General features: G+C 38.2%; 1 protein-coding gene across 2 annotated transcripts in view; it reads right to left on the bottom strand.

Moving 5' to 3' along the window:
• Positions 1–15,005, bottom strand: part of LOC138697591 (gamma-aminobutyric acid receptor subunit alpha-6-like) — a 73,645-nt gene that overhangs the window by 26,848 nt on the left and 31,792 nt on the right. For both annotated transcript variants that reach the window (XM_069822964.1, XM_069822963.1), the window contains 2 exons: positions 7,077–7,300; positions 3,465–3,547 (listed from right to left, as the gene is read on the bottom strand). In XM_069822964.1, coding sequence (XP_069679065.1) covers positions 3,465–3,547; positions 7,077–7,300 — 307 coding nt within the window. The remainder of the gene's footprint in view (positions 1–3,464; positions 3,548–7,076; positions 7,301–15,005) is intronic.

Below are 15,005 nucleotides of genomic sequence, written 5' to 3'. Positions count from 1 at the left end.
TTTAGCCTATGTGCATATAGAACTTACTCGAACGTTGTCCTCGAGTTGCAATACCAGAAACGTTAGCATTCAACAGTAAATACCGTAAGATAGAAATTTGTTTCATGTTGTTAACGCACTCTAGTTGTGACAGATTAATTAAAGTTTTAAAAACTTTTCTTAATTTGAAACAAAGGATAAACAGATGAGTGGCAGTCACAGATGGCGAGAATGGTGATATTTTACTTCTGAAGAAACCGTGACATTAAACTGGGTTCTAAGTGGCCAAAGCCTTCCATATATCATTGAAACAGAGAACTGGAAGATGTTGGGCAATAAAAGGGGGACAAGAGATTATGTTAACATTCCTACTAATGCTCTTACATGAATAAGAAGTCAAAACAACTGATAAATATGTTAAGTAGGATTATAATGTTACTCGCTTGCCGGCGACTTCTTTCCTAGGCACAGTCTAGTCAGATCAGTCCTCATGAATGAGATGGCGTTCGATTCTCGACAAGTTCCGCGGAGATTTACATTTTTCATCGTGTTATCTCATTGTAATTGAATACCTCTGTGCTACATGGAAATTGTAGGATTATTTAATGAATGAGGGGCGTAGTAAGAAGTCTGTGACATACATAATAGAAAAATATAATAGAGTAACTCAGTCTAAATCGGGTCAGAGGTTAAATCGGGTCAATTTCAAAACCCTGCCTCCATATTCAAGCGTAAACCAGTTCAAACAAGTGCTGCCATATACTGGTCAGGAAGAGAACTTGCTGTACACGTTGAGTGCCATTGAGGCTAGCTGGTGTGTGTATTCTTTGTGTTGACAATAAAACAATAGAGAGAATATAAAAGTGAGTTAAGAGTATTTTATACATTTTAAATAATGCTTTACGGATCCTTCATTATTTTACAGCAACTATTGCAGAGAATTTGTGCGATTAACTTTCGATATTAAGTTTAAGCTTTTTAGAAGAGATTATGGCTATTAACGCCTTCGTCGAAACAGTATTCAGTACTACCAACCTCTAGCGCAAAAAGTTCTAAATTTGGGTTAAATAGGGTCAGTAATATCGGACAAATAGGGTCAACATGTTTCAAATCAGTCCACTCAAATTAAGTATTTATTTTCAATTCTTTGTGACAGATGGTTAAATGTAAGAGGAAAATGTCAAATTCGTGGACTGAGAACGACATGCAGAAGGCTATTGAAGCATTTCGCGAGGGAAGAAGCCAACGTCATGCTGCTGAGTTGTTAGGAGTTCTTCGTTCATGTCTGCAACGACGTCTTCAACCACTTGAAAAGTACAGGCCGTCAAACTACGTTTACTCCAGAACAAGAAAATGAACTTGTGTCTAGAATTTTGAAACTATACGCATGTACGCATGTGGTTTTGGACTGCACTGCAACATAGTTCATTGGTGCAGAAAAGAAAACAATGTTTGTTCGTGGAAGGTGTAAAGTGTTAAATTAAATCAATTCAATATTGATTTTAACGTTCCGTGCAGGTATATAGAGGGAAAAATTGTGACCCGATTTGCCCTAAACACTGACCCCATTTATCCTTATACAGAAGGGTAAAAAGGGTCACTGCAGTGAAATATTTCAGTTTATGTACAGACAGTTAGTTTACAGTAAAAAATAAACATTTTTGGGGAAGTAGTACTCACATGTGGCTGTAACTAATGATATGTTATGAGTGTAATATATTATGAAATTAACAATAAAATTAAGGATTTGTTACCTTTTGACCCCATTTACCCTTGGTTACCCTATATTAATATCAATAAATCAATTAAGGACATAGCGATAAACTACTTAAATGAATTTGAATACATTCATAAATAATAGACTTATAAATAAATGAGAATAATTTTACATAATCTCCTACTAATAATAACTTTTTAAGTAGGTTATTTTACGACGCTGTATCAACATCTCAGGTTATTTAGCACCTGAATGAAGTGAAAGTGATAATGCCGGTGAAATGAATCCGGGGTCCAGCACCGATCGTTACCCAGCATTTGCTCATATTGTGTTGAGGAAAAACCCCGGGAAAAACTTCAACGAGGTAACTTGCCCCGACCGGGATTCCAATCCGGGCCACCTAATTTCGCGGCCAGACGCACTAGCCGTTAAGGCTGGTTCACAATAAACCGGGAACGGAAACGGCAACTTCACTCTCTATACTGTACGTTAATGTGCTGTAGACAGTATAATACACACTACATAATGAATACGTCCGAATGGATGTCTCAGTTCGTGAGTAAAAACACTTATTGTTAATACAGTACTGTATTTTGATTAAACAAAAACCTAATGAAAATTATCACACTCAAAATCGCGATATTTCCTAGTTTACGTAAATGGATGAACTACTTTTCTTCTCTCCTATACCTAGTAAAGTTATTTGTTTCTATTTTACGCCAGTATCATCGAACTCCTGTTGTGGAAGGGAGTAGCAAACGGTGTTTCTGATTTTCAACCTTTAATCCAAATATATAGCCAGGTTAATATTAGAAATGTCAGTAAAAATAAAATGATGTCCCTGTATAATCAGTTCTTATACAGGGTCATCATTTTATGTTTACTAACATTTTTAATATTACTGTAACTTGCCTATACCTCTGGATCAACGCCGTTTGTTACCCCCTTCCACGACTGGAGTTCGATGATACTGGCGTAATATACAAACGAATCACTTCACTAAGTATAGGAGGGAAGAAAAGTAGTTCATCTCGATACAGACTACAGTTCTATGTGCGTATTATCGCACTATAGACTATTGTACCTAATCCCAATTACCAGTTTCGTTCTTCGTACTAGTAACGCATGTTGAAATAATTCTGTATCTACTCTTTAAAAGAGTTCCTTACGTACTGTTAATTCAATCTTCATTTCTGGCCGACCCGAAAAGATAACATTACTCAGACATGCTATCTACTGTCCGTCCAAGTGGTTATATCCTAGGGTCGTAGAAAGGGAAGAAATCACGTGACAGTTAATTACTTAACGAGGCCCTTTTATGTAAGTTATTTTAAACAGTTGTATAATATTATGTAGACATCCAATTCCTAACAGAAATTAATGTTCTTAGAAAAGAGCTAAGGCAGCCCAGCCACTAGCTGGCGAATAAAAGCTGGTGGGGGAAACCGGGATACGACGTAGGCAAATGGACGGCAGTACCTGTGCGAAAATTATTCAATATTGAAAGCTCTTTCGTCACTGGAAAACGCGAACATATTTTTGGAACGTACTGTTTACTCTGACCGTAAGGCTACTATGACTGTATATGCGGTCTTGGATCTGTGTGGAGGACGGTTGAGCTTCATTAGTAGAAGGGGTGGGAGTGAAGTACATTAAAAAATTCAGGTACAATAAAAATTGAAGTAAAAATAAAATGATGTCCCTGTATCTTGAGTGTCACATTCAAAATTGAAAACAGAATTACTTATTATAATGAAATGCTACTTACAACTACCGATGAGGAGCGGACAACTCTGCGAGTCCAGTGGGAATTTTCTTAGATGCATAGGACAACTGGCTTTGACCGTCAACCTGCAATTAACACAAAGCGATTTCATTTCTTCATTAAATGAGGCAGCCTACTAAAAGTTAAGCGATGCATGCGATGTGTGTTCTAAATCTAAGAAGATCGACTTCTCAGTGACTTGAGCCAATGGGAACTCATCCCATTATAATGGGTTTATATAGGCCACACGCCAGCGTTGTGTATCGTTATCGCGAGTGCATTGGTGCGGTGCAGTGCCAAGCCTGGATGGAAGAGGTTACCATCCAATTCGACGCGGAAAGCACGGCAGTAATTTTGTTAGAGGATTAACACAACTTCTGGGTGACGTCTGCGTCCCTCAACTAAGTTTCGAAGCTCTCCTGAATCTGGAAACAGACATGTAGTCACACGCCAGTTTGTCAAATTATATATCTGCCTATTTTTTTACTAGGAAGTATGTACAGTAATTCAATTTCCATTAACCTAATATCTCATTTCATTATCCAGTTTATGGGGAAATTTTGACTTTTGTTATGAAGCGCTACAGTACATTACGACGGCTCCTTGCATGTTGAGATATCATGAAACATAAATCATCGAGAGCTTTTTCTACATCACTTCTCAGTTTACCAATTTCTTCTGGAATTATTTCTCCACATCTACTTTATCATTTAGTTTCTTCACTTTCTCATTTAACCCTTTGCAGCACAAATGTAATTTTTTATGTTTCCGTATCGTGGATCAAAACAAAGCTTCAATCAATGTTTTCAAAATTTTAACTCTGCACACAATTTTAAACACAGATGGCGCCTCTATGTATCCTCAAAGAGTGGTTGCCTGATGGAACATCTGTGCTATAATTGTAAAAAAATAAATAAAACTATGGTCTTCTGAACAACCACTATATACTCAAAAGGGTTAAGAGACACTGGGACTGAGTCTTACAACAAATAGCCAAGATATCACTTTTCGGATTTTTATACGAAAATATTCGTTGGGAACTTAGAAAGTTGGTAGTAAACAGTTGCCATTGTTACCGATGCCACGGTTAGCGTTGCCATGGTTACCGCTGTCATTGTTGCCGTTGCCATGGCTACCGTTGCCATGTTTACCGTCGCCATGGTTACCTATGCCATGGTTAGTTGTTACCGAGGCAATGGTTAATGTTGCCGTCGTTACCATTGTCATGCTTACCGTTGCCACTTTTACTATTGCCATGGCTACCCTTACCATGGTCATCGTTGTCGTGGTTACCATTGCGATGTTTACCGATGCCATGATTACCGTTGTCATGACTACCGTTGTCATTGTTACCGATGTATTTTTACCGACGCCATGGTTACCGATGCCGTGGTTACCGTTGCAATGGTTACTGTTGTCATTGAAACACTTACCATTTTCAACTTTGAGGTGGTTACCGTTGCCGTGGTTACCGTTGATATGGTTACCGTCGCCATGGTTACCGATGCCATAGTTACCGTTGCCATGGTTACCGTTGCCGTAGTTACCGTCGCCGTGGTTACCGTCGCCGTGGTTACCGTCGCCGTGGTTACCGTCGCCATGGTTACCGTCGCCATGGTTACCGTTGCCATGGTTACCGTCGCCATCGTTACCGTCGCCATCGTTACCGTCGCCATGGTTACCGATGCCATGGTTACCGTTGCCATGGTTACCGTTGACATGGTTACCGTTGCCGTGGTTACCGTTGCCGTGGTTACCGTCGCCATGGTTACCGATGCCATGATTACCGTTGCCATGGTTACGGTTGCCATGGTTACCGTCGCCATGGTTACCGTTGCCATGGTTACCGTTGCCATGGTTACCGTCGCCATGGTTACCGATGCCATGGTTACCGTCGCCGTGGTTACCGTCGCCATGGTTACCGATGCCATGGTTACCGTTGCCATGGTTACCGATGCCATGGTTAGCGTTGCCATGGTTACCGATGTCGTGGTTACCGTCGCCATGGTTACCGATGCCATGGTTACCGTTGCCATGGTTACCGTTGCCATGGTTACCGTCGCCATGGTTACCGATGCCATGGTTCCCGTTGGCATGGTTACTTACCGTCGCCATGGTTACCGTCGCCATGGTTACCGTTGCCATGGTTACCGTTGCCATGGTTACCGTCGCCATGGTTACCGTTGCCATGGTTACCGTCGCCATCGTTACTGTCGCCATGGTTACCGTCGCCATGGTTACCGATGCCATGGTTACCGTTGCCATGGTTTCCGATGCCATGGTTACCGTTGCCGTGGTTACCGTCGCCATGGTTACCGTCGCCATGGTTACCGTTGACATGGTTACCGTCGCCATGGTTACCGATGCCATGGTTACCGTTGCCGTGGTTACGGTTGCCGTGGTTACCGTCGCCATGGTTACCGATGCCATGGTTACCGTTGCCATGGTTACCGTTGCCATGGTTACCGTCGCCATGGTTACCGATGCCATGGTTCCCGTTGGCTTGGTTACCGTCGCCATGGTTACCGTCGCCATGGTTACCGATGCCATGGTTCCCGTTGGCATGGTTACCGTCGCCATGGTTACCGTCGCCATGGTTACCGTTGCCATGGTTACCGTTGCCATGTTTACCGTCGCCATGGTTACCGATGCCATGGTTACAGTCGCCATGGTTACAGTCGCCATGGTTACTGTTTTCATTGGAAAACTTACCATTTTCAACTTTGCCGTGGTTACCGTTGCCGTGGTTACCGTTGCCGTGGTTACCGTTGACATGGTTACGGTCGCCATTGTTACCGATTCATTGGTTACCGTTGTCATGTTTACCGATGCCATGATTACCGTTGCCATGGTTATCGATGCCACGGTTATCATTCCTGTGGTTTACACTTCCGTGGTTAGGGCAAATTCTTGAAGCTATGGGTTCTGCGATTCCTAAATGGTTTTAAAATAATATTTTATACTTAAGAGGATACGGGTACCACAAAATGTATAGAAAAATCATGAAACAAGTAACAACACCGATGATGATGATGATGATGATTATTATTATTATTATTATTATTATTATTATTATTATTATTATTATTATTATTATTATTATTATTATTAAAAATCTAAAACGTTCATCTGTGTCCACTAAAACAAAACACCGACAGCCTAAATGCAGATGTATAAATGAGGCTACAACTTCCCCTCATAAACTAGGTGTAAAATGCATCTGGAAACTTAATAAACATACAAACAAACTGACACATTCCTCGCACTGAGCAGAATTATAGATAGCAGCTTCCACATGTTTGTTAATTTACTAAATACTAATAAAGATTTTTTTTTTTTTAAGATTCCATAATATTTCACAGTGCAGAATTTTAACAATGTACATACAGTGCGTGCATTATTCACGCAGTTTCAATACATTAGTTGCAACTACTTTAATAATAATAATAATAATAATAATAATAATAATAATAATAATAATAATAATAATAATAGCAAAAGAAAGAAAATGGATTTAAAGGTTACATTAAAAAATATTGAACATGACCAGATTAATGGAGTTTGGGAAGAGCTAAGTTACTGCAACCATATCTTCGTATAATGCTTCCTGCTTACCTCATGGAATACGTAAGAAATCCGTCATTGCGCAGGCGTAGGAATTTGTTGGGCACTGTAATACGATGAAGGTAGGATTTTTTTCCGTTCATGAAGAACGTATCTGGTTTCCAGACACGATCCAAGAACAACCAGGACAAAGAGAATTCATCGAGTCCGGGGAAGTTGAACACTAGTCGCCTGTCGTACCAGTTCTGCCGGAAGTAGCAGTCCATGACGTAATACTGCAACACAAATATACTACTGTAAACCAAGTATAGGGTGAACAATAAGTATGCAATATTGCTAATCATTTCTTAAATTTTAATTTTGCAAAAAAAAAAAAAAAAAAAAAAAGTTTTATACAAAAGCTGTTAGAAGCAAATCATACAATATGATACCAGTGTTCGAAAAAAAGTTAGTTATTCAGGTATACAGGGTGTGACAGTAAATTTTGGTGAAGTTTTATTAATGTACTGCCAGTATAGGAAATTAAAAACAAACACTGAAAATACCTTAGTTTTGTAGTGTGGAGTAGTAGAAACTTGATGTGATCACTGGAAGAGCTGTGGTCCCACCCAACTCGCCCTAAATAGGTTCCTTACTTATATAGGAAAATCGTCGAACTTGAAGGAAGAAGGCGGCCATATTTCGTCGTTGTGACGTTATTTGAGGTGGAGTGGGAGAATGATTGCAGTGTCGCCAACTGTGGTAACCATTCATATTATCTTACACAACAAAACCTAACCTAACCTAACCTAACCTAACATGCTACACACCTACTGTAACATTCCTAACGTTTAGAACACCTGTTGTAACATTCCTCACAGTTTCATTTCGTTTGCCGATATTGGCATCCCTGCTATACCTGTACCATATCGACTGCTGGAATTCTGAGTCCATCTAGTGGAAGTGAAGTGAAACTGCGACTCTGTTAATTACGTTTCCGAAGTTGTTTCTGTGTTATCTGCAAGAATTATTGTGTCATTGTAGTGATAATTGCATTTATATTGTACAATAAAAATTTAAATGTGTCGTGGCCGAGATAAAATTGTTCTAAATTGATTTTCAGCGCCACAATCCCAGTGATAAACGTGTGAATATTCGTTAGGAGTCCGTTGGAAGTGGCAGTAGAGTAGTAAAACTTGACCTAAATTTTATTTTTTTAATGACAACCTATATTACAATTTACATATTTAGGATATCCATTAAATTTTACGTATGAAATTTTACCCATTCACTGTCTTTCAACTAGTTATTAAACTTGTTTCGTGGAGTTCAAACTTCAGACAATCATGTTGAGTAGGCCATAAAAATAAACAAAACACTATCACTAACCAAACATGACAACAGGTGCTCAAAATGAGAACCATTCACAGGGAAAAAATGTCCAGTCTATCACGAAAACAGTTCATTGTCTTTCTCACAGTTACATGAGTGATCTCTTCCATCTCTTATCTACAAAGGACTGTTTTCGTGATAGACTGAGACATTGTTTGACTGCGAACTTTTTCGTTCTGCAAAAGAAATTTGAAATGTTACATTTGTTCCGATCAAATTTCTGCATATTTAAAGGACAAAATCAAAATTCTTTCAATTATTTGTTATCATAATACACTGCTCTCTTGAATTGACTGAGCATATTGGGAATTAAATCAATGACTTTCACAAAAAAACACTATGAAATATTTCATAAATCGTAATATAAAAACAATTATTATCTCGGAAAGGAAGCAAAAACGAGCAAAACTTTTTTATTTGAAACATCACAAAGAATAACCCCCTAAAATTAATGACATTACTTACGGTTCGAATAGTTCCACTATAACATATTGCCAACTTTATTAATCAAAACAAATACAATATGAAATCATAAAATTGATAACAGATGGTGTGGTCTCTTTCAATCTCCAACAGCAATGAACTCTTCACAGCAGCGCACCGGAAAGCAGTAACATGAGTTGGCGACGTCTGAACTAACCAAGCCAGCCTTCTCCCTCTCCCTCCAGCACGCTCCGATCCACTGCTTACTCGATATTCGTTGTAGTGAGTGCTCACGACAGCCGATTTAAATACATTTTCATCCAAAATTTTTCTCAGAGATTCCATATAATCTTAATTATGTCAATTATATTCAGAGACCTTTTTTGTATTAGAATCTACTGATATCTTTGTATACGTTACAGATCAGCATTTCTTGTTTATAGTTTATTTTTACTATTGTTTGTCACATAACACAAAACAATCTTGATTAATACAGGGACATCATTTTATTTTTACTAACATTTCTAATATTAACCTGGCTATACCTTTAAATTAAAGGTTGAGAACCGGAAACACCGTTTGCTACCCCTTTCCACGTCTGGAGTTCGATGATACTGGCGTAAAGTACAAAAAAATCACTTCACTAGGTATAGGAGGGAAGAAAAGTAGGTCATCCATTTACGTAAACTAGGAAATATCGCGATTTTGAGTTTGATAATTTTCATTGGGTTTTTGTTTGATCAAAATACAGTACTGTATTAACAATAAGTGTTTTTACTCACGAACTGAGCTATCCATTCGGACGCATTCATTATGCAGTCTATATTATACTGTCTACAGCACATTAGTGTACAATATAGAGAATGAAGTTAAATTGAAAAAAATCAAAATATGGATATTTAAACACATTTTTTTTTGAAATGGTGGCCGTTCATTTCGATACAGGCTTCAGTTCTTTTCTGCATATTATCATACTATAGACTATTGTACCTAATCCCAATTACCAGTTTCGTCCTTCGTACTAGTGACTCATCTTGAAATAATTCTGTACCTACTCTATGAAAGAGCACCTAATGTACTGTAAATTCAATCTTCACTTCTGCCCGATCCGAAAAGATGAAATTACTCAGACATGCTTTTTTATTTTATTTGGTTATTTTACGACGCTGTATCAACATCTAGGTTATTTAGCGTCTGAATGATATGAAGGTGATAATGCCGGTGAAATGAGTCCGGAGTCCAGCACCGAAAGTTACCCAGCATTTGCTCGTATTGGGTTGAGGGAAAACCCCGGAAAAAACCTCAACCAGGTAACTTGCCCCGACCGGGATTCGAACCCGGGCCACCTGATTTCGCGGTCAGACGCGCTGACCGTTACTCCACAGGTGTGGACTCTCAGACATGCTATCTACTGTCCATCCAAGTGGTTTTGTCGCAGGGTCGTAGAAAGGGAGGGATCATGTGATGGTTAATTACTTAACGAGGCCCTTTTATTTAAGTTATTTGAAACAGTTCTATAATATTAACGTCCAATTCCTAAGAGAAATTGATGTTTTCAGAAAAGAGCTAAGACAGCCCAACCATTGGCCTTTACAGAGGGGCGAGCAGAAGCGGGTAGGGGAAACCGGGATGCGATGTAGGCAAACGGACGGCAGTACCAGTGCGAAAATATCATATTCAATATTGAAAGCTCTTTCGTCACTAGAAAACGCGAATATATTTCTGCAACGTACTATACTCACTAACTCAGTACTGTTTACTATGACGATAAGGCGACTATGACTGCATATGCGGCCTTGGTTCTGTGTGGAGGACGGTTGGAAGTTTATTAGTAGAGGGGATGGGAGTGAAGTACATTAAAAAAATCTCAGGTACAATAAAATTGAAATAAAAATAAAATGATGTTAAATGTTATGTTTTATTTAACGACGCTCGCAACTACAGAGGTTATATCAGCGTCGCCGGATGTGCCGGAATTTTGTCCCGCAGGAGTTCTTTTACATGCCAGTAAATCTACTGACATGAGCCTGTAGCATTTAAGCACACTTGAATGCCATCGACCTGGCTCGGGATCGAACCCGCAACCTTGGGCATAGAAGGCCAGCGCTATACCAACTCGCCAACCAGGTCGACAAAATAAAATGATGTTCCTGTATTTTAATACTAGGTGAAAACACCCGATGCTGCCTGGGTTTTCCTTTTTGCTTCTATTTTTAGTTAAACTAGTTGTTAGATTCCGGAAGCCCCAGAAACTCAAGTATAGACAACCAAAACGACTTGTCTTTGTTAATATTGTCACTTCTGTTATGTTTTGCATGAGTTTTTTCACACCAATTCTTGTTCTATTGCACAACTTTGGTGAATCAGTATTTCGCAATAGTACCATTGGTGATTCAATATTAAGTATTAAATTACGTGGTGGCAATCCTTGTTTGTTTCAAAGAATTCAAGAATTCAGTTGGATAAACACAACTCGCTCACTATCTACAACTGAATCGAAAAACTCATAATACGGTCTTGGACTGCGTAAAGACATTTACTGCACGAAATATCTTAATTTGGCCTTGATAATTATCAACAATGTTATACTACAGTCTAGTATATACAGTCACGAAGCTTAATACGTAGGGAATATGCATCCATAGATATTTTCTAACCACTAGGATCGCTACTATCGCCTCATCAAAGTGAAACAGTACCGGCACAGTCTATTGTTCCTAGTACCGTACCCTACTAGACTGTGGTTATACCATTTCGTATAATTTCTTCCACGGCCTCCTGAAAGTCGATTTTGAATACAACAGACAATAACAAAGAACAATTGACTGTAGAAGATTGCATTTTAATACCATACACGAATGTTTGATTGTATTTGTTTTCATTTTTAATTTTTAAATTAATTTAACGTCTATTTGTCCAATTTTCACTTACTGTTATATATTAAGATAACGATAAAAATGATCCCATAGCTATCGAAACTGGATAACTCAATAATTATTATTTATTAATGTTCGATGCACATTCACCGACCAACGACAAAAATAACAATAGCTTTGTCTTGCATTATTTCGCTTAACAATAGCACACACACATGCTACAAATCAGTGCTAGAACGTGATTGGAAAGTGCCTTTGTCTCCAGGGCGATACATTATCTCTCCATTTGCAGACAGATGCTACTGCCACATGTGTGTCTTATTTGTAGAAACACCGCACGTCTTGCAATAGATATCGATTTGTACGGTCTACAGATATCGATCTGCATCGATTGTATTGGGCTACTCTTCTCTTTAAGAGAACTTCAATTCATGTCCTTGTCTTTTATCACCAAGCAAGTCACTTTCTTTTTCTTCCTTAAGCACTATGTATCAAATCGTCAATGTAGAAACCCCTACCGAATTGCATCCATATTTACATCAACCCTCTAATTTATTATATTTTAGGGAACCATGTCTATTGCCGGAACGTGAGGCGTATAGGATGTAAATGATAAAAGTTTCCTTTCCAAACCTACAAAAGTGCACAGCACAAACCATTGAACAAAAAGTCTAATACTCTGTTTCTACAGGTGTACAGCCAGTGCCAGCTTCTTTTAGCAAGTGTCCTTAAGTAAAAATCCAGACAGTGAGCACTTACTACCAGTGCAGTTGAGAACGGTACCACCCAAATACACGTCACGTCAGTAATCTGCCAATCACAGTTATCAGCTTTCTCGCCCACATACTGTGGCAAAGATAAGATACTCGCTCTCAACGTTCCCATTACTTATTTCACGCGCCAGAAACGGTGGCTTTGGTTAGTAACAGTTTCTCTCAAAATAACTCATATTTAACGTGAAGCATTTTTCTGCGTACACCTTCCATTCGAAAGGAATTGTAGGAAAGGTTACAGCATTGACCCTACCGCCCACACTTTATTATTTGGCTAAAGGGCTTCACTTGTTTTTCGTTCATGAGACAGGTTGAGCTTCTGCTGCAAATTGATCAAATGAAATGACAACCTATGCGTATTATGTTAGTGGATCTCTCCTCATTTGTTCTTATGTTTTGTTATGTTTATTTCTGGTTGTATGATCGTCCACCTCTGCTTCAGCATGTGAACGTGAGGTCAGCAGTCGGCTGGTGGGTCTGGGCCCTTCATGGGCTGTTGCGCCACGGATTACTTTTGTTATGTTTAAGCACTGCAGTATTTACTGGAGGAAAAAACACCCAGTCGTCCGGGATGTCGCCTCTTATACAGAAAATTCCAGCAATGACGGTAATGTGTTAATTAATAAATGAATAATGTACTTTGATCATCACCATCACCATCTTCATGTTTCATTAATGTTTCGTCTATTCATTTCACTCCATTATTTCTAGTCTTCTGGACTCCTGAGTCATCTTGGTTTTTAATAGGAGATTTTCGCATTAAAAATATTGATACTAAATGCCCATGAAAGCTGATCATCAAAATCAGTTTGATATCAGGATTATTCACGAAGGAAGGTCATAACTTTAGGAAATGGTTCCTGAAACCTTTCGAGTAAAACAATTTCATGTGATTATGGCTCCAAGTTCGAACTGTTAAGGACCTATGGGCATTTGTATGTATGTACTGTATTTATTTACACTGCAAGTGGGCAAGCACCCGGTGGCAGTGGTATACACAATAAAATGATAAGCAATACACAATAAAATTTACAGTACACAATAAAATTTTACAATAAGTATACAATTTTATATACAATACAATAAGAATACACAATACAATTTAACACAATAGTAATAAAACATAAATAAAATACCTAATTTTACAATACAACCAACATAATTATGTATAGGCCCTACATAAGTTTCAATAGTCTTTCACTTTACTCTCATCTCACTCCCTATAGTGGCCCTATGACGCATTTCACTGACACTTTAGCACACATTTCACTGACACTATAGGACACATTTCATTGACGCTATAAATTATCACTGATCGGAACTATTCACTGCACTGTAAAACCATAACTTCACTGACTCACCTCGCTTCACTGATACAACAGTTCAAATAAGTCAAATAATTACACCCTTATGCATACTGTACTTATAAACAGAACTACATTTAAACTAAACATTTCTAGTCTAAGGCGCTCTTACACGCTATTTTTAAATAATTTACAATTCAAACCAAGGAAGTAACTCGTCAGGCTAGATAAATACATGTCACCTTAAAAAATTAAATGTTAAATGTCACCTTAATTTTAATTTGCACTTTATACACAACTTTTTAAGTTATTCTTGAATCTCCTTAAGGAAGGACAGCCCTCAAAGACCGCTGCAGGTAGGTCATTCCAATCATTTATAGTTCTATTTAAAAATGAGAATTTACCGACATCCGTTTTCTGTGTCCTACATTTGATTTTAAAATCATGATTTAATTAAACTAAAATGAAAGCATGACTATCACCCAGCATAACATTGTTCTAATATTATTTGTGTCATAACTATTATGGGGGTGTATTGAAATCAAAATAACAGGAGTTATGCTCGTATGGATGTCAAGGTCAAGTTAATGTCAACATCGGTCACACTACCAATACGCGATTCACACTCGAGAGCAAACACATTGATGCAGAGGGCGGTGCATTTGACAATCTACTGTACGCATTGACTGCGATTACAATAACACTAGCTGTGAACATAACGTGTAGTATTTATGGCTATCAGTTTGTAACGTGATTTATAACAGTGAAAGTATAGCTATTTTTGTAGATGTCACACTTGTATCACCATTAGAAATCGGACCCATATTCATTTATGAACTTTTTTTACTATAAAGTTATATCCTAACGTTGTTATGACCATAGGTAGGAAGTTCGTACCAAAACAGTAGATTTCAGTTGAGTACAGCGAGGAGAATAGATGTCACCCGCGCCTCGCCCTGCTCCCGCTCACTACAGACGATACACAGTATGTTCACATAAACAGCGTATAGTGGCATTCTGTGGAGCTGTGTAGAGTCGTGAATAGTTTGAAGAAGATTGTTAATTTATATTAATATTTTAAGTTGTGAATAAAATGAGCTATTCTGTTATTATTGTATTATTTACGTAATGTTAATATTATGCATGATTCCAAAAAAAGTAAACTCATCTGTTATTAAATAATTATGCAAACAGGAGTGTGTAACACGTTTATTTTTCCCGGATTATTCTTCG

This window comes from Periplaneta americana, chromosome 4 (genome assembly GCF_040183065.1).
Source record: "Periplaneta americana isolate PAMFEO1 chromosome 4, P.americana_PAMFEO1_priV1, whole genome shotgun sequence".
Taxonomy (NCBI): Eukaryota; Metazoa; Arthropoda; class Insecta; order Blattodea; family Blattidae; genus Periplaneta; species Periplaneta americana.
This window is presented reverse-complemented; position numbering and strand designations above follow the sequence as displayed.